Source organism: Macaca mulatta, chromosome 2 (genome assembly GCF_049350105.2).
Source record: "Macaca mulatta isolate MMU2019108-1 chromosome 2, T2T-MMU8v2.0, whole genome shotgun sequence".
NCBI classification, from domain to species: domain Eukaryota; kingdom Metazoa; phylum Chordata; class Mammalia; order Primates; family Cercopithecidae; genus Macaca; species Macaca mulatta.
Window position 1 is genome coordinate 163,711,552 of NC_133407.1, and position 21,096 is coordinate 163,732,647.

At 38.6% G+C, this 21,096-nt stretch overlaps 1 protein-coding gene across 4 annotated transcripts in view; it reads left to right on the forward strand.

Annotated features, from left to right (window-relative positions):
* Positions 1–21,096, forward strand: part of GSK3B (glycogen synthase kinase 3 beta) — a 269,829-nt gene that overhangs the window by 77,465 nt on the left and 171,268 nt on the right. For all 4 annotated transcript variants that reach the window (XM_015129960.3, XM_028844600.2, XM_028844602.2 and 1 more), the window contains exon 2: positions 15,582–15,775. In XM_015129960.3, the coding sequence (XP_014985446.1) occupies positions 15,582–15,775 (194 nt within the window). The remainder of the gene's footprint in view (positions 1–15,581; positions 15,776–21,096) is intronic.

The following is a 21,096-nucleotide window of genomic DNA, read 5'->3' on the forward strand; positions in this document are numbered from 1 at the left end:
AGGGCAGGGTTAGGTAAGCTGTTACAATGGGGGCATTTGGGTTGTCAGAATGCAATATTGAAGATCAAAGGGATGTGTGGTAGGCCAAGAACAGACCTAATTGATTTAAAATGTATATGTAGAGCACTGATCTGGTATTACTGTCACTAAAGACTACAGTAAAATATATCCGCTTTTTGAGATCTGTTTTCTGGCTTTCTTCTGGCTGCTCAAGGTTGATGTTTCTAGATGTGACCGCTGACGGGATCAGTGAGTGAGTAATTGTATTTTTAAAGGTAATTGTTTACGTCTTTAGTTTAAGTACTTACCATTTGCTCTTTTCATCCATGTATGGTGTACTAATTCTTTGATAATCTGGTAACCTTCCTTCTTAAGAAAAATTTAAACGTAGTATCCACCCTTGCCCTCCAGCTTATAAATCAAGCGGATAAGCGTGTTTAAGAGTTAAAAATTATAATGTAAATTCCTAAAAGCCGAAGATTTTTGTGCGCATGCTGTAAGCCTTTTAGATGTGTATGGAAAATAAACCTGTTTCTAAAATACGTCTTGAAATTATTTCAAGTGAGGACTTAAGACCAAGTGAAGTATTTATTCACTTTGGGTTTGGTTTGATTTTATTCCAGTTGAGTGAAGTTAGAGAAAAGGAAAATACACTTGATTCCAGTTTATGGCTTATAAGTAAAATAATGTAAGTTCAGACTGTTGGAAATTAGCATGTTTCTGATTTTAGGTTTATTGTTTGGTTTAAAGTAAAATTTGGTTTTGAGGTAAAACCAAGAAGATAAAAAATTGAGTCAATTAAAATTGGCTCAGAAGAAGTATGGATATTTCAAAGAAAAAATTGGGGTGGCTAATAGATATTTCCCTCAGCACCTTTTGTAAGATATTTGGGGTTTTAGGTTTTGCTGAACACAAAAAGTTGGTTTCGGGGCCTAAATACCTATCTCTTATCTTTATGACATGGTCCTTAGCAAAGTAATGTAGTAGGGCACAAGTTTTGCAGTAAATGGACAGGTCTGAATCCTGTGGGTATGAGTTATTGAAGGGATTACTTTGAGCAAATTATCAAATCTTTTTGAACACCAAAATTTTCTCATTTGTTAAATTGAGTGTTCTGAGTATGTCGCAGGCTTTTTGTAGGAATTAAATGGTGTGTTGTGGCTCTTCAAGTGTGGTAGCTGAACCTGCATTAAGAAGCATTTGAGGTGCTTATTAAAAATACAGTTTCTGGAGCCCCACTTCAGAAATACTGACCTTTTGGGGGATATACTCTAGAGTCTTCATTTTAGTAAACTCCCAGGTGATTCTCATGCCCACTGTGAGTGGTGCTTGCAAACTGTAAACAGTTCTCAATGAATATACTTACATAAATTGAACTTAAGATCTCAGATTTGTCTCCTGTCCAGTTTTTGTCAGTTGCTGCATATTGATGCTCTAAAGAAACCAAAATTGTTTGAAGGGTTAGAAACAGAGGAAATTTCCGACCCATACCTAAATACACATGTGGGACATTGAGTCATTTGTTTTGGCTGCTCGTTGTCACCATGTTTTCAGTAAGCCCTCCATTCTGTTTTACTACTTGTAAAGTCTTTTCTATGTACCTTCTTCTCAGGAATTTATATCTGACCAATGACAAGCATAGGAATAAGCAAAAGCACTACTTAGTTTTAACATGAAGTAGTCAGCTTGCAAATCCTAACAATTCTGCTTGAATAATTCTTATAAGTTCAGTGGCAAACCTTTGCTGAGCACTTGCATTGTGCTGAACCTTGTGCACATGGGAAATGTGAATGATTCCAATAATGTCTAGTTTTTCTTATTTATTTATTTATTTGAAACAGAGTCTCACCCTGTCACCCAGGCTGGAGTGCAATGGCATGATCTTGGCTTATTGCAGCCTCCGCCTCCCAGATTCAAGTGATTGATTCTCTTGCCTCAGCCTCCCTAGTAGCTGGGATTACAGGCGTGCACCACCATGCCCAGTTAATTTTTTGTGTCTTTGGTAGAGATGGGGTTTCACCGTGTTGGCCAGGTTGGTCTTGGACTCCTGACCTCGTGATCTGCCTGCCTCTGCCTCCCAAAGTTTGGGATTACAGGCGTGAGCCACTGTGCCCGGCCAATGTCTGGTTTTTCTAAGAGCTCTTAGTGAAGTAAGGGGTTCAGACTTTTAATTATAGGACATTGTGCTAAATACCGTGATAGGGCACATGTGAGTGGTAAAAGAGCATAGTGGAGCAGAATAATATATTCTTTCCTATTTCCACTGCTAATAATTCAAAGTTCAAAGAAACTGTAACTTACTGAGCACTCACTACGTGGCATGCATTTAAAAAACCTGTGTAACCTATGCTATTCAATCATCACAACCCTAAGTAGCAGCTGTCTCCATTTTATAGCTACTAAGTAGGTTGAACTTGTGATATAAACCTTTGTATGACTTCAAAGCCCATATTGTTTTCATTATGCCTCTAAGGACAAAATTTTATTTTATTTTTTTAAAGAAGGGAATGTTATGATTCTTCAGAATTGATGTCTGTTAATTTCAGTAGCATGATGTCTTCCTGTGATTGAAAATAACTCTGGAGTCTTTATGTCATCTCTGTCCTCTGCCACCCTATGTTTTCCTTTTCATTTCTAAAAGTGATAGACAAGGCAACATCTCCAGAAGCCAGCCTGTGTGACATCTGTCCATTTTGTTTTCTCTGTCTCTCCTTTTGTTTACTCTTCCTATCCCCAAAGGAAATGTAGTAATTGTTCTGTTTTGTTTTTCCTAATCTCTTAGATTAGAATCATGTGAAGATGAATGGTATCTAAGGGAAAAGGCCCTATTAGGAAGATTTTTATCACATCAAGTTTACATAGAAATTGCCCTGGAATTTTTATCCTGCTGTTGATCATTAGGGTTGATTTGATTGATTCAACTACTTGGTTGATATTTGTTTTCTTTCTTTGTAGTTTCATTTGTTCCAACATATATAAGCAGTTGTGCTCTCTGGCTAGAGCTTCCGCATCATAAAATAAAGCCCCTATTTTAATCACAAGAATAAGTTCATTTTTGAATTTTCTAACTCTGATCCCATGGGGCCCAGTTTTCTACTTTTTATTTCCTTTGCTAATTAATTTTTATGTTGTTTTCTTGTTTCTAGCAGTTTGTTTATTTTGGGGAGAACATCTTTGCTTTTTAAAATTAAACTTATTTTATTTAAAAATAAATAGAGACAGGGTTTCACTATGGTGCCTGCTATGGCCTCCCAAAGTGCTGGGTTTGCAGGTGTGAGCCACCGTGCCTGGCCCAACATCTTTGTTGTTGTTGTTGTTGTTGTTTGTTTTGTTTTTGCTTTTTTTTTAAATAGAGTCTCACTCTGTCGCCCAGGCTGGAGTGCAGTGGTATGATCTTGGCTCACTGCAACCTCCGCCTCCCGGGTTCAAGTAATTCTCTTGCCTCAGCCTTCCAAGTAGCTGTTTGTATTTTTAGTAGAGATGGGGTTTCATCATGTTGGCCAGGCTGGTCTCGAACTCCTGACCTCAGGTGATCCACCCACTTTGGCCTCCCAAAGTGCTGAATTACAGGCGTGAGCCACCGCGCCCTGCCAACATCTTTGTTTTAATAGGTTTTTTTTTTTTTTTTAAAACCTGGATTCTTTGAATAGAGTTGAACTTCAACTTAATCTGAAAAATTTGCAGTGGCCAGAGTTTCCTCTTCTGACAGTCTTATTCATACCTGAAGATGAGGGTCTTTTGAGTAATTTATATAATCATATTTTTCAATAGCGTCATTGTTGTAAACATCTTTTAAAAATAGCTGTGTGTTATTTCTCTGCATGATACAGAAATAATTGGCAGTGCCTTTTCCCCTGCTATTACTGTTGTTAGAAAATGTGAAAATGCTTTGTGTCTTCTGTGTATTCATGGGTAGTGTGCTGATTTCTCTAGGCTTTTGTTGCAGACTTTTAACTTTCTGTTATTTCTCCGTGGAGACTTCATTCTTGAGGTGAAGGAAAATTTTTACAGAGGCAGTCATTGCAGACTTAACTCTCCACAGCAGGGTCACCAGAGTATTAGACTGTGGCATAACTTTTCTCAGTTTGTAGTATAGCTTATTCATATTCTCTAAAAGACTCTCAGTTACAAAGTGTCTCAGTTGTTGCTTTTTCTCAGCACTGGATTTTAAGAACTAGTCTCCTTGAAACAAGAAACATCAAATTAAATGCCTTTGTTAAATGAACAAAGTATGCTCAGCTTTGAGATTTATCATTTGAATAAAATTAGAGTGTCAGTGCCAGACACCTACCTACTAAATATTTAAACATCCTTGAAGTGGACTTTTGGCTTTTGGATACTCCCCTCATATCTTGGATGTGGTCAGTGTCACCGTGTTCATCGCAGGGTGGATTGGTCTGAGGAGTGACTTGAGAAGACTTCAGAAAATATGACTACAAAATGTTGTTTACAGGTACAATCCTGTTTTTAAGAGATTGAGAACTAGGCTGTGTGTATCATTTTGGGATATGCCTAAACTTGCCAAGACTTTTGTAAAAATTGTATTCTAGACTGGATGCAGTGGCTCACACCTCTAATCCCAGCACTTTGGGGAGGCTGAGGTAGGAGGATTTTAGACTTAAGACCAGGAGTTAGAGACCAACCTGGGCAACAAAGTGAGACCCTCTCTCTCCAAAAAGTTAAAAAATAAAAAATATTAGCGAGGCGTGGTGGTTTGTGTCTCTAGTGCTAGCTACTTGGGAAGCTGAGGCAGGAGGATTGCTTGAGCCCAGGAGTTCAGTGTTACAGTGAGTGAGCTATGATCACGTCATTGCACTCTAGCCTGGACGACCCTGTCTCTTAAAAAAGAAAAAAAATTATTCTGTATTTAACAGCCTTCAATAGAACGTGATTGTTCTTTTGTATACCATCTTTTCATTGTGTCATGAGGAGTCTATTCTGGTTTATGTATTTAAGACTTATCTATTATGGTAAAGAGTAGAGATTTAATGCTGCTTTTTAATTATGTAGGGAATTTGTACAATGTGAGTGAAGTCCTCTGACAGGAGAGAGGGCCTGAAGCTGAACTAGTTCCTGCTGCTGTGCTGTTGTACCTTCAAGGTAGTTTCGAAGACCAATTTTATTATAATGCCATATAATTAGTTTGGAAATTACTGTTTCATGTATGCTAGGAAAATTTAGAACTGGACAAAATGGTTATTTTTTGTTTAAGCAGATTTGTTACGATTTCTAGTTTTTCTTGAGGATTTTGGTCTCTTGGAAGCAGTGCTATGGTCTGAAATAGCCCAATTTGTTGTAGCAAATATTAAGTTGTTTGGATGTCACAGAATCAACTGTTGTACATTTTTATTTTTCATATGGTTTTGCTTTGGTATAAATTTCAAAACCTAAAGTTGCTAAAGTGTCTCTGGGAATAGGTGTTGATATTAAGGAGTACATGGTTGAGGCCAGAAAACTATAAAAGGCTGTTGATTTATTCTCTTACTTCCTATTACTCTGGAGCTGATCCTTTTACATTATGTTATCAGAAACATTATCTTCTTTTTTTTAAGAGGAGATGGAGAAAAGAATATGAAGTTAGTGGTAGTAGGAAAGTTTTAAAATATAGCAGAGGCAGCATGAGGCATGTGATGAGTTCTGCTACCTAAAGCTTTATGATAAATTAATCTATTATGGGTATTAATGTAGATGAAACAATGTATAGGATCATTCTTTGTAAACAGTACAGTTTTATACAGTTGTTATCTTATTGCCAGGTTGGCTAATTCTAATGCCAAATGGTAACGTGCTTTTCCTTGGCATGCTAGCTGCTGACTGACCCATGGCGCTACTAATATTCATGCTAAGTCATACCCCATATTGGCCTGCCATTCTTTTCAGCTCTGCTATTTCAGATCTCTGATAGAACAGTCTGAAGAATGTGATAATTTCTGAATAAAAATTCTGGGATACTTGAAGTCTATAATAAAGACTGAAGACCCATTGTTCCTAGTACCTAGATAGTACATATTGGTGGAGAATATTGTCTGTAATAATTCTTAGCAATTTCTCTAACTGTTTTAGACAGAATAAAGTAAATCTTTTAATTACTACTAAGATAGTAAGTACTTTATTGTCTCTAGATGTACAAAAGTGTGAAAGATTGGTCCTTGTCCACATCAAATCTCAGCTTAAAATTAAGAGGCCCTAAGAATCTCTTTCAGCTATATCTGTAGGACCTGTTTTACCTTTCCACTCTGCTTTTAATATTTTAGCAGAATTGTCTCATTTGATGCTTGTTCCCATTTGCAAATTATGATGCTGGGATAGACATTCCTAGGCTCAGTGGCTGGAGTGAAGAGATGCTAAATCCCAGGGTTCTAATGGATATCTTTCATAGCTAGTTCTGAAACCCTTGAAATGTGACCTCTTTTAGAAAGAAGTAGAACCTGTGGAGGCAAATGGGGAAAGTCATCACAAATGCTTCTATTGCTTAAGTTCTCTTACTAGAGCAAGGAAGTGCAAAGGTGGGGCTCCTGTTTCCTTTATTGAAATATGGTTATGCAGTAGAAAAACATAATTTTTGGTTGGACCCCAGACAGTTTTTGTTTTCCGTTTTTCAGTTAATTAAAATTGTGGAGTATAGTGGGCTTTTTGTGGTGGTGGTGTTAGAGATGGTCTTGCTGTGTCGCCCAGGCTGGAGTACAGTTGCATGATCTCAGCTTGCTACAGCCTCTGCCTCCTGGGTTCAAGGGATTCTTGTGCCTCAGCCTCCCTTGTAGCTGGGATTACAGGTGTGCATCACTGTGCTTGGCTAATTTTTGTATTTTTAGTAGAGATGGTGTTTTGCCATGTTGGCCAGGCGGTTCCTGAACTGCTGGCGTTGAGTGATCTGCCCGCCTCGGCCTCTCAAAGTGCTGGGATTACAGGTGTGAGCTACCATGCCTGGCTATTTATTTATTTATTTATTTAGAGACAGGGTCTCGCTTTGTCACCCAGGCCTGAATGCAGTGGTGCAGTCTTGGTTCACTGCAGCCTCGATCTCCCGGGCTCAAGGGATCCTCCCACTTTAGCCTCCTGAGTAGCTGGGACTACAGTGCCACCATACTCGGCCACTGTTCTTAAAATCTATGTTAGTTTATTAATGATCCTTGTTTTGTAAGTTAGACGTGAGATTTTGCAAGCAGCTTGTTTAGTGGAATTTTAAATTCAGAGTCCTTGAAATCTTTTTTTGGTGTTATGGTTTTGACTTGGATAATATAGGGAAGAGTCAGACTAGGTTTGAAATAACGTATGCTTTTTATCTTCTCTTGAGACAATTGGATTATAAAAATGTGTTCAATACCTTGGATTTTAACCTTTCTGGATCTCTTCATTTAGAGTTGAAGTTCAAAAGACTGATTCTGTTTTTAGGACTGCTAAGATACAGGTAAAGAAAATTTATTTTACAAATGAGGGAGAGAATAACTTATGGTAAGGTTTATGGTCAACTTGAAAAGTTGTAGTTAAGATTAGCATAGATTTTTTGGGGGTGGGGCATGATCATTTAGAACTCAGATTAGATTAAACTAGGTTTTCAGCAAATATACCTAAGATTTATTTTACTGAGGGGTGAGACTTGAAGGCAGAGTTTGAAAGCTTTGAAAACTGCTTTTTTGTATTGGCTTATGCTGGGATTTGTATGCATTTAAAGCATATATAATACTGCTGTAAATAAAAATGGTGGTGCTGACAAGATTTGAGTTATTTCTTTTCACAAGTGGTTTTGAATTTGGGGTGATTAAATCATGCCAGTTTGAGTGTTTTACCTTGGACCTAAAGACAGATGTTCAAGATAGCTGACCATGATAAATATAGACTGCCTGTATCTCACCGGGCTGTCTTATGAAGGAATCCTCATTGCTTTTGAATCTGTCATGAATGCCATCTTTTATTATTATTATTATTATACTTTAAGTTCTGGGTTACATGTGCAGAACGTGCAGTTTTGTTACATAGGTATACACGTGCCATAGTGGTTTGCTCACCCATCAACCCATCATCTACGTTAGGTATTTCTCCTAATGTTATGCCTCCCCTGGATGCCCATCCGCCACAGACCCTGGTGTATGATGTTCCCCTCCCTGTGTCCATGTGTTCTCATTGTTCAACTCCCACTTACGAGTGAGAACATGTGGTGGATGGTTTTCTGAGCTTGTGATAGTTTGCTGAGAATGATGGAATGATGGTTTCCAGCTTCATCCATGTCCCTGCAAAGGACATGAACTCATCCTTTTTTATGGCTGCATAGTATTCCATGATGTGTATGTGCCACATTTTCTTAATCCAGTCTATCATTGATGGACATTTGGGTTGGCTCCAAGTCTTTGCTGTTGTGGATAATGCTGCAATAAACGTTGTGCATGTGTCTTCATAGTAGAGTGATTTATAATCCTTTGGGTTATGCCGAGTAATGGGATTGCTGGGTCAAATGGTATATCTAGTTCTAGATCCTTGAGGAATCGCTACACTGTCTTCCACAATGGTTGAACTAATTTACACTCCCAACAGTGTAAAAGCATTCCTATTTTCCCGCAACCTCTCCAGCATCTGTTGTTTCCTGTTTAATGATCGCCATTCTAACTGGCATAAGATGGTATCTCATTGTGGTTTTGATTTGCATTTCTCTAATAACCAGTGATGATGAGCATTTTTTCATATGCTTGTTGGCTGCATAAATGTCTTTTTTTGAGAAGTGTCTGTTCATATCCTTTGCCCATTTTTTGATGGGGTTGTTTGCTTTTTTCTTGTGAATTTGTTTAAGTTCTTTGTAGATTCGGGATATTAGCCCTTTGTCAGATGGACAGATTGCAAAAATTTTCTCCCATTCTGTAGGTTGCCTGTTCACTCTGATGATAGTTTCTTTTGCTGTGAAGAAGCTCTTTAGTTTAATTAGATCCTATTTGTCAATTTTGGCTTTTGTTGCCATTGCTTTTGGTGTTTTAGACATAAAGTCTTTGCCCATGCCTGTGTCCTGAATGGTATTGCCCAGGTTTTCTTCTAGGATTTTTATGGACCTCGGTCTTATGTTTAAGTCTTTGATCAGTCTTGAGTTGATTTTTCTATAAGGTGTAAGGAAGGGGTCCAGTTTCATTTTTCTGCATATGGCTAGCCAGTTTTCCCAGCACCATTTATTAAATAGGGAATCTTTTCCCCATTGCCTGTGTGTGTCAGATTTGTTAAAGATCAGATGGTGGTAGATGTGTGGTGTTACTTCTGAGGCCGCCGTTCTGTTCCATTGGTCTATATCTCTGTTTTGGTACCAGTACCATGCTGTTTTGGTTACTGTAGCCTTGTAGTAAAGTTTGAAGTCAGGTTGCATAATGCCTCCAGCTTTGTTCTTCTTGCCCAGGATTGTCTTGGCTATGCAGGCTCTTTTTTGTTTCCATATGAAGTTTAAAGTAGTTTTTTCCAATTCTGTGAAGAAAGTCAGTGGTAGCTTGATGGGGATAGCATTGAATCTATAAATTACTTTGGGCAGTAAGGCCATTTTCACATTATTGGTTCTTATCCATGAGCATGGAATGTTTTTCCATTTGTTTGTGTCCTCTTTTATTTCGTTGAGCAGTGGTTTGTAGTTCTTCTTGAAGAGGTCCTTCACATCCCTTGTAAGTTGGATTCCTAGATATTTTATTCTCTTTGAAGCAGTTGTGAGTGGGAGTTCACTCATGATTTGGCTGTTTGTCTGTTATTGGTGTCTAGGAATGCTTGTGATTTTTGCACGTTGATTTTGTATCCTGAGACTTTGCTGAAGTTGCTTATCCCCTTAAGGACTTTTTGGCCTGAGACGTCAAACAGAGACACTTTGACTTCCTCTCCTCCTGTTTGAATACCATTTATTGCTTTTTCTTGCCTGATTGCCCTGGCCAGAACTTCCAATACTATGTTGAATAGGAGTGATGAGAGAGGGCATCCTTGTCTTGTGTCGGTTTTCAAAGGGAACGCTTTCAGCTTTTGCCCATTCAGTGTGATATTGGCTGTGGGTTTGTCATAAATAGCTCTTGTTATGTTGAGATACGTTCCATCGATACCAAGTTTATTGAGAGGTTTTAGCATGAAAGTCTGTTGAATTTTGTTGAATGCCTTTTCTGCATCTATGGAGATAATCGTGTTTTTTGTGTCGGTTCTGCTTATGTGATGGATTATGTTTATTGATTTGTGTATGTTGAACCAGCCTGTCATTCCAGGGATGAAGCCAACTTGATCGTGATGGATAAGCTTTTTGATGTGCTGCTGGATTCGATTTGCCGGTATTTTATTGAGGATTTTCGCATCAGTGTTCATCAGGGATATTGGTCTAAAATTCTCTTATTTTTTGTTGTGTCTCTGCCAGGTATCATTTGGTATCAGGATGATGCCGACCTCATAAAATGAGTTAGGGAGGATTCCCCTTTTTTCTATTGATCGGAATAGTTTCAGAAGGAATGATACCAGCTCCTCTTTGTACCTCTGGTAGAATTCAGCCGTGAATTTGTCTGGTCCTGGACTTTTTTTGTTGGTAGGCTATTAATTATTGCCTCAATTTCAGAGCCTGTTATTGGTCTATCCAGAGGTTCAACTTCCTGGTTTAGTCTTGGGAGGGTGTATTCTCCAGGTATTTATCCATTTCTTCTAGATTTTCTAGTTTATTTGCGTAGAGGTGTTTATAGTATTCTCTGATGGTATTTTGTATTTCTGTGTGATCGGTGGTGATATCCCGTTTGTCATTTTTTATTGCATCTATTTGATTCTTCTCTCATTTCTTCTTTATTAGTTTTGCTAGTGGTCTATCTATTTTGTTGATCTTTTCAAAAAATCAGCCTCTGGATTCATTGATTTTTTTTTTGTTTTGAGGTTTTTTTGTGTCTCTGTCTCCTTCACTTCTGCTTGGATCTTATTTATATCTTGTCTTCTGTTAGCTTTTGAATTTGTTTGCTCTTGCTTGTCTAGTTCTTTTAATTGTGATGTTAGGATGTTGATTTTAGATCTCTCCTGCTTTCTCTTGTGGGCATTTAGTGCTCTAACTTTCCCTCTAAACACTGCTTTAAATGTGTTCCAGAGATTCTGGTATGTTGTGTCTTTGTTCTCATTGGTTTCAAATAACTTATTTCTTTTTGCCTTAATTTTGTTACTTACCAAGTAGGCATTCAGGAGCAGGTTGTTCAGTTTCCATGCAGTTGTGTGGTTTTGAGTGAGATTCTTAATCCTGAGTTCTAATTTGATAGCACTGTGGTCTGAGAGACAGTTTGTTGTGATTTCTGTTCTTTTACATTTGCTGAGGAGTGTTTTACTTCCAGTTATGTGGTCAGTTTTAGAATAAGTGCGATGTGGTGCTGAGAAGAATGTATATTCTGTTGACTTGGGGTGTAGAGTTCTGTAGGTGTCTATTAGGTCTGCTTGGTCCAGAGCCGAGTTCAAGTTCTGAGTATCCTTGTTAATTTTCTGTCTCTTTGATCTGTCTAATATTGATAGTGGGGTATTAAAGTCTCCCATTAGTATTGTGTGGGAGTCTTAAGTCTCTTTGTAGGTGTCCGAGGACTTGCTTTTTATAAATCTGGGTGCTCCTGTATTGGGTGCGTATATATTTAGGTTAGCTCTTCTTGTTGAACTGATCACTTTACCATTGTGTAATGGCCTTCTTTGTCTCTTTTGATCTTTGTTGGTTTAAAGTTTTTTTTTTTATCAGAGACCGGGATTTTTTTTTTTTTGCTTTCCATTTGCTTGGTAGATCTTCCTCCATCCCTTTATTTTGAGCCTGTGTATGTCTTTGTACATGAGATGGGTCTCCTGAATACAGCACACTGATGGATCTTGACTGTTCATCCAGTTTGCCAGTCTGTGTCTTTTAATTTTGGCATTTAGCCCATTTACATTTAGGGTTAATGTTGTTATGTGTGAATTTGATCCTGTCATGATGCTAGCTGGTTATTTCACCCATTAATTGATGCAGTTTCTTCTTAGCATTGATGGTCTTTATAATTTGGCATGTTTTTGCAGTGGCTGGTACCAGTTGTTCCTATCCATGGTTAGTGCTTCCTTCAGGAGCTCTTGTAAGGCAGGCCTGGTGGTGACAAAATCCTAGCATTTGCTTGTCTATAAAGGATTTTATTTCTCCTTCACTTATGAAGCTTAGTTTGACTGGATATGGAATTCTGGGTTGAAAATTCTTTTCTTTAAGAATGTTGAATGTTTTCCCCCACTCTCTTCTGGCTTGTGGGGTTTCTGCCGATGGATCCGCTGTTAGTCTGATGGCCTTCCCTTTGTGGGTAACCCAACCTTTCTCTCTGGCTGCCCTTAACATTTTTTCCTTCATTTCCACCTTGGTGTATCTGACAGTTATGTGTCTTGGGGTTGCCCTTCTCGAGGAGTATCTTTATGGTGTTCTCTGTATTTCCTGAATTTGAATGTTGGCCTGCCTTGCTACGTTGGGGAAGTTCTCACGGTTAATATCCTTAGGAGTGGTTTCTAACTTGGTTCCATTCTCCCCATCACTTTCAGGTACACCATTCAAACGTAGATTTGGTCTTTTCACATAGTGCCATATTTCTTGGAGGCTTTGTTCATTTCTTTTCACTCTTTTTTCTCTAATCTTGTCTTCTCACTTTATTTCATTAATTTGATCTTCAATCACTGATATCCTTTCTTCTGCTTGATTGAATCGGGTATTGAAGCTTGTATGTGCTTCACCAAGTTCTTGTACTATGGTTTTCAGCTCCATCAGGTCATTTAAGCTCTTCTCTACATTGTTTATTCTAGTTAGCCATTTGTCTAATCTTTTTTCAGGGTTTTTAGCTTCCTTGCAATGGGTTAGAACATACTTCTTTAGCTCGGAGAAATTTTTTGTTATTACTGACCTTCTGAAGCCTACTTCTGTCAGCTTGTCAAACTCATTCTGTGTCCAGTTTTGTTCCCTTGTTGGCGAGTAGTTGTGTTTCTTTGGAGGAGAAGAGGTGTTATGGTTTTTGGAATTTTCAGCCTTTCTGCTGTGTCCCCATCTTTGTGGTTTTGTCTACCTTTGGCCTTTGATGTTGGTGACCTACAGATGGGGTTTTGGTGTGGATGTCCTTTGAGTTGATGTTGATGCTATTCCTTTATGTTTGTTAGTTTTCCTTCTAACAGTCAGGTCCCTCAGCTGCACGTCTGTTGGAGTTTGCTAGAGGTCCACTCCAGACCCTGTTTGCTTGGGTATCACCAGCAGAGGCTGCAGAATAGCAAATATTGCAGAACAGCAAATATTGCTGCCTGATCTTCCTCTGGAAGTTTCGTCCCAGAGGGACAGCTGCCTGTATGAAGTGTCTGTCGGCCCCTACTGTGAGGTGTCTCCCAGTTAGGTTACACGGGGGTCAGGGACCCACTTGTAGAGGCAGTCTGTCTGTTCTCAGAGCTCAAACGCTGTGCTGGGAGAACCACTGCTCTCTTCAGAGCTGTCAGATAGGGACGTTTATGTCTGCAGAAGCTGTCTGCTGCCTTTTGTTCAGCTATGCCTTGCCCCCAGAGGTGGAATGTAAAAGAAGCAGTAGGCCTTGCTGAGCTACGGTGGGTTCTGCCCAGTTTGAGCTTCCCTGCTGCTTTGTTTACACTGTGAGCATAGAACTGCCTACTCAAGCCTTAGCAATGGCAGACGCCCCTCCCCCCACCAAGCTCCTGCATTTTAGGTTGATCTCAGACTGCTGCCCTGGCAGTGAGCAAGGCTATGTGGGTGTGGGACCCGCCGAGTCAGGCATGGGAGGGGATCTCGTGGTCTGCTGGTTGCGAAGAACATGGGAAAAGCACAGTATTTGGGCAGGAGTGTATCACTCCTCCAGGTACAGTCACTCATGCTTTCCCTTGGGTAGGAAAAGGAAATCCCCTGATTTCTTGCGCTTTCTGGGAGAGGCGACGCCCTGCCCTGCTTCGGCTCGCCCTCCGTGGGGTGCACCCACTGTCCAACCAGTCCCAGTGAAATGAACCATGTACCTAAGGTGGAAATGTAGAAATCACCTGTCTTCTGCATCGATCTTCCTGAGAGTTGTAGACCAGAGCTATTCGGCCATCTTGGAAGCAACCATAAATGCCATCTTGCAAACGAAGGTGTTAATTGGTCGCAGACATTCACTGGCTTTTGTGTATATTAATACTTCTGTGAATTTAAATGGATATAAATATTGGTTATAATATCTTATTAGTGCATTTGGATATTCATTTATCTAGCAATTTATATTTCACAGAGAAAAATACTCATAAATATTATATTACTTTTATTAGGTTAGTTGGAATTCAGTTAGTATTTTAAAATGAAAATTGTCATAATGGAAGAATAACAGGAAAAAGTAAAAGTCCAATAAGTGAGCCTGAGGACTTATATTGTACTGAGAATTGGTTTTAGATTTGTCAGGGAAGAGAGAAGAAATAGTAGACATTTTTGTGTACATTGAAGTCACTAAAAGAACAATGTAAAGCTCTTTTAGATCAGATACTAGGTAGCATAATTCAGAGAATCGATTAAGAATTCAGAAAACAACATGGTGACTGTGGACTGTGCCTGGTCAAGTAGGAGGTGGCTCTTGTGCCTCAATTGAAGAAAGCCTTTGAATTGCTACTAGGGATGAGAGAAGGCAAAAAAGGGAAGAAGAGAGCTATGAGTAAATAGAGACCCTGGAGCCAGTAATCTGCTTGTAATTGGGCCTCAGTTCAGAATGGATTGGATTATTTAAGTTTTATATCTGTTAACCCCAAATTAACATTCTTTTCTTAACCTGAGCTTTCTCTGAGAGGTCTTCTACTTTGTGAAAAAGATTATTCAGGGAACTTAAAACTCAAAGCCTTACTTTCCTAAACGCAGAAGGATCTGAAGAGAGTCAGAATTATTAAACATTTTTATTTGCACACATTTTATTTTCAAGTAAAATAAGATCTTGAGAAAAGCCCTAAGACCTTTTAGAATTGGATGGATAAGGTCAGACTTTTATGGGCTCACAATTTGCTATTTGACCATGGGCAAATCTAACATTCTTCCTATTACCTATAATGTGGGAACAGTACTGTCTACCTCATAGGATTGAAACTAAGCATTGTGTTTGGTCTGTGGAATGACTAAATACATGGGAGTTTAAAAAATGACTTATAATCAAAACAAGTAATTGAAGTAATTACATGTGATAAACGAAAAATAATTTGTAGTAAAGAATATGGTTTATTTTGGCCAGGCACGGTGGCTGATGCCTATAATCCCAGCACTTTGGAGGCCAAGGAGGGTGGATCACCTGAGGTCAGAAGTTCAAGACCAGCCTGGCCAACATGGTGAAACCGCGTCTCTGCTAAAATTACAAAAATTAGCCAGACGTGGTGGCAGGTGCCTGTAATCCCAGCTACTCGGGAGGTTGAGGCAGGAGAATTGCTTGAATCTGGGAGGCAGAGGTTGCAGTGAGCCGAGATTGTGCCACTGTACTTCAGCCTGAGTGACAAGAGTGAGACTCCATCTCAAAAATAAAGAAAGAAAAAAAGAAAGAAAGAATTTAGTTTACCTTGTATATGTTGGCAATTTTCTCTATTTAATTCCTTATAGTTCTCATTAAAAAAAATTTTTTTTTCCTTTCTTCCGTTAGGAGACAAGGATGGCAGCAAGGTGACCACAGTGGTAGCAACTCCTGGGCAGGGTCCAGACAGGCCACAAGAAGTCAGCTATACAGACACTAAAGTGATTGGAAATGGATCATTTGGTGTGGTGTATCAAGCCAAACTTTGTGATTCAGGAGAACTGGTCGCCATCAAGAAAGTATTGCAGGACAAGAGATTTAAGGTAAAACGTCTGGTATTTCATGTGTTTTGTTGCTGTCATAATACATGTACCATAAATGATTATTTTTTGGTTGTTTCCTTTTGCTTCAAATTTCTTCTATTGTGCACATTTTTGTCCAGCTCAAGCATTACAATGATTTTATTTCTAGTCGTGTATTTTGTAGAGAGAAAATTCACTGAAGATTGCAGTATTACTTTTGTAGTCATTATAAATGACATATATATATAAATCCTGTGAAAGGTAAGTTAAAGTTTCTTAATTTATACTTTAAAAAGCGACCTGTCCCCACCCTTGTACTGTGTTGATGTAGACCAGAGGAACACTGCCTGTAGCATATAAGTATTTTGTGTAGTTTCCTATGCTTCCTTTCTTGAAAAAAATTTTTTTAATTCATGATGCAACTTGTGTTAGTCTATTTTTGCATCTCTATAAAGGAATACCTGATGTTGAGTAATTTATAAAGAAAAGAGGTTTAATTGGCTCACAGTTCTGCAAGCTGTACAGAAAGTGTGGTGCAGACATCTGCTTCTAATAATTGTCTCAGGAAGCTTCTAATCACGGGCAGAAGGTGAAGGGCGAGTAGGTGCATCACATGGTGAGAGCTGAGCCAGAGCATGAAGGGGGAGATCCAGACTTTATTATTATTTTTATTGTTGTTATTATTTTGTAGAAACAGGGTTTTGCCATGTTGTCCAAGCTAATCTCAATCTCCTGAGCTCAGGCAATTTGCCTGTCTCAGCCTCCCAAAGTGCTGGGATTACAGGCATGAGCCACCATGCCCGTCCCCAGACTCTCTTAAATAACCAGATCTCCTGTGAACTGAGTGGAAACTCACTCATCAACAAGGGGATGGTGCTAACCCATTCATAAGGGGTTGACCCCCTTGATCCAATACCTCCCACCGGGCTCTACCTCCAACACTGGAGATTACATGTCAACATGTGGTTTGGAAAGGGGTAAACATCCAAACCATGTTACAACACTATTCATTTTTCTTGTAACTTTTTTTTTTTTTTTGCTATCTTCCTTTTTCTTGTCCTTCTGCCTCTAGACACTAGCAATCCCAAGGTTCAGTTCTTGTCATCTCTTTTCTTTTTCTGTACCTCATTAGGGGAGCCTATGCATGGAAGCTCAGATGTTATCTCTATGTTGTGGTATAGCAGAGAGAGCCAGAAGACACTGGCTGCTGTAATTAAGCCTCTGCCACTATGCAGCATTGCTCCCTTTCCTACCCTTCCCACCTCTGCAACATTTTATTGAGAGCTTCCTATGTGCTAAGACCTATGGTAAACATGAAGGCATATAATAATAATAAGTGATCACTGTTCTGTTCTAACACCAGTTATACCACATTCTGATGTCCATCTGCTGTAAATGTCTAGAACGTTCTAAAGAGTTTTAAAAAATTCAGTTGTTTTTGTTTTCAGTTCTCACCTCTCCCCCAAGTACTAGTCTTATGTTGTCAAATGCCCACTGGATCTTGATATCTGAATGTTGTACTGCTATCTCAGTTTGGCAAGCCATCTTATCTAACCACGGCTTAACTTTTAAGACTCAATGGAAATCTCTCCTACTGGTTCCCAGAACTTTGGATTTGCTTTTTCTTTTTAATGGTTTTATAATTCACTGTTATTCAGACTATTCTATTCGCTCATCCCTAATATCCAGTCATTGTTTAACTTGATTTTCTTTTTTCCTCATACTGTCTTGTGGCTGTGTCTCTTCTTTTTCTTTCTCTTCACTACTATTCTTGTCAGACCCTGTCATTATTTGGCTTAACCACTTATAAACGTCTACCTTAGTCTTCTCCTTTCTAATCTCTTCTGCATACTAAGACTAGAATAATCCCAGAGGTTTCACTGGTCATGTTGTTTCTCTTGCCCATAAATCTTCTATGGCTCTTCATAGTCTAGAAAGTAAAACCTGCCTAGTTTACTTGTGTACTCAGAAACTTCCATAGTCTTCCATTTTCTCCAGATACTTAACTTCCAAACTTTTTATATTATTGGCCTTGAAATATGTTCTTCTCTATGACCACTCTGCTTTTATTCAGCGTTTCTATCACTCCCATTCTCCTGCTATGTAAATTCTGTGCATCTGTGAAAACTCAGGTCAAATTCTTCCTGTATGAAACTTACCAGATGATTCAAGTCAGCTACGGAGATCTTGCTGTTCTAAATTCCTTGAGCCCTTATTGTCCATAAACTAGGAAATTCCACATTTTTTATGACAGCATCTCTATTTTTTAAATATTTGTCTCCTAAATACCCACACATTCCATTTTGGGGGATTAGTAGTTGATGATAGCAAATACTTGCTTATTATATGTATTTTTTGACATGTGTAGTTTTACATAATTCTTACCATTAGTACTGTGTGATTGATACTGTTATCATTTGGATAAGGAAGCCTAAGTACAAAGAAATTTTAAATTAACTTGTCCAGGGTCACACAGTTGGCAAGTGGACGGATGGGCAAAGATTCGAATCTGGACAGACTCTGCAGTGCCTTAACACATTTTATCCTCACTGTATCAAACCCCTCTACCCCTTCTCTCTTTCTCTCACAGTATTAATCCTCTTTCTATATCATAGTATCAGATTCTCAGTGTCATACCTCTTTCTATCAAAGTATTTAAACCACACCCTCTTTCTCCTTCTCAAGAAAGAGAGAGATTGGTTTTATTTCATTCTCTCATGGTTGCATTATATTTTATTGTGTGGATATACCCTAATTAGCCATTGTTCAATTGATAGCTATTAAAATTTTTTTTCCCTACCAAACAGGGTATATATATGCCTTATCAGAATACAGTTTATAAAAGTAGAATTCTAGGGTTGAAGAGTAGGAGAGCACTTTAAACCTTGATATAGGCTGCCTTCTAGTTAGATTTTATCCATTTAAATGTACCTTATTTGAATATGAGTAATGCCCATTTCCTGTGTAGCCTTTAGATATTAGGAGTATTTTTATGTTTTTCAATTCTGTAGGTGAAAAATTATTTTTGTTACTTTCTTTTCTGTTTTAAATTTTCTGTAGAGATGCATCTCACTACATGGCCCAGGTTGGTCTCGAGCTCCTGGCCTAAACTGGTTCTCCCTCTTGGCTTCCTAAAGTGGTGGGATTATGGTCTGAATCACCATGCCTGGCCCTGAAAAATTTTTTTAATTTACAACATCATTTTTCATGTTGTGACTCTTTTTACCCCCTTTTAGAGTGTGTGTCTTCCTTACTCATTTGTTAAAACCCATTTAAAATGTAATAGTGTAGAGCAACAAAGATTTTATTATCTCAGTGCTTCTGTGCGTTGGAAATTCAGGCATGGCTTAGCTAGGAACCTCTGGCCCAGGGCCTCTCACCAGACGGTAATCCAGGCATCAGCCAGGGCTGCAGTCTCATCTGAAGGTTTGTTTGAAGGAGGAAATATCTGTCCCCAAGTGTACTGTGTGATCGTCGGCAGACTTTGGTCCCTTGCCACACGGGCCTGTTCACTGGGCTTTCTGAGGTCTTGCCAGTTAGCTTCCCACATGGCAAGGGATCCACTGGAAAAATAGTAAGCCCAAGACAGAAACCAAAAGTTTTTTTCTAACCTAATATTGGTGAGGTGATTAGACAAGGGTGTGAATACCAGGAGGCAGGTATCATTTAGGGCCATCCTAGAAGCTGCCTCCACAATAATATGAACCATCTGTGAGAAAAAATTATTTGTTTGTGTTGACTTTGCTTGTGATACCTTTTGCTTTTCAGATATTGTTGATTTGGGCTTTGGCATAATGCTGAGAAAGGGCCTGTTGTATCTGATAAATAATGTCATTTTTCTCTAGGAATTTTATTTTGCCATATTTCTTTAATCTTTCTGGGGTTATATTTTGGGATGTAGTATAAAGTAGTAATATAAGTTAACCTTTCCCCAAGTAGTAGGTCATTTGTCTCAGAAACCATTTTTATAAAGTTTATCCTTTTCCCACTGGTGGGCAAATGGCATTTTAAAAACCATGTATTATGTTACCGTATATACACTGGATTTTCTTCTGGGTTTCCTTTTCTTTTCCACTGATTTGTCCATTTTGGCTTATGTAACACTTCTCTGATGATGAGAACTAACAGCGTAGTTTGAGTGTTAACAAATGAGTATTTCTCTTAATAAATCTGTGTATCAAGTATCATTAGCCTGTGATGTTTCTCCTGCAACCTCAACAAAACAAAAACAAACTTTAGATTTGATTAAAATCGTGTAAAATTTACAGATTAGTTGGACAGAATGTACAGATTTACAATATTCAGCCTTCCCATCCAGAAATGTGATAATTCTCTGCATTAATCCAATTTTTGATGTAAAACTTTATAATTATGTAGGTTTTAAACTTTTCTTACTTATTTTATCTAGTTATGTGTAGTAATTTTTTTGTCGCTCTTGGGAATGGGAGTCTTTCTCCATGCAAATACATCTTATATGTAAGTACAAGTCTTCCTCCATGTAAATACGTCTTGTTTTAACCATTTGAACACTGCCTCCTCCGTTTGTTTTGAACTTGGGCATCTTCTAGATGCATTTAATGTGCTGATGCCCTTTAGGAGGGTACTTTACTATGTTGCTTTTCTCAATATTATTACATGTTCATTATAATTTTCTTCCAGCCTGGGGGACAGAGGGAGACTCCATCTCAAAAAAAAATAAAAATAAATAAATTATTTCTGGCTTAGGCCGGGCATGGTGTCTCATGCCTGTAATCCCAGCACTTTGGGAGGCCCAGGCGGGTGGATCACAGTGTCAGGAGATCAAGACCATCCTGGCCAACATGGTGAAACCTTGTCTCTACTAAAAAATACAAAAATTAGCTGGGCATGGTGGCTGAGGCAGGAGAATCACTTGAACCTGGGAAGCGGAGGTTGCAGTGAGCTGAGATCACACCACTGCACTCCAGCCTGGTAACAGAGCGAGACTCCGTCTCAAAAAAAAAAAAAAAAAAATTATATATATATATATATATATATATATATATAAAATTTCAGGCTTAACATTGCCATTACTATAAATAATTTCCTTTTATCCAGATTTCCTTTTATCCAGATTTCCAAATACTAATATTTATCACACTCACTTTTACAGTTTCTTCCTCTCTCTATATATTATTTTTATGTTTTTCAGGTAAGGTCTTGCCATATAACCCAGCTGGAGTGCAGTGGTATGGTCATGGCTACTGCAGCCTCCAACTCCTAGGCTTAGTGATTCTCCTACCTCAGCCTCCCAAATAGATAACCATAGGTGTGCGCCACCACATCCAGCTAGTTTTGAATTTTTTTTTTTCTGATAGAGACAA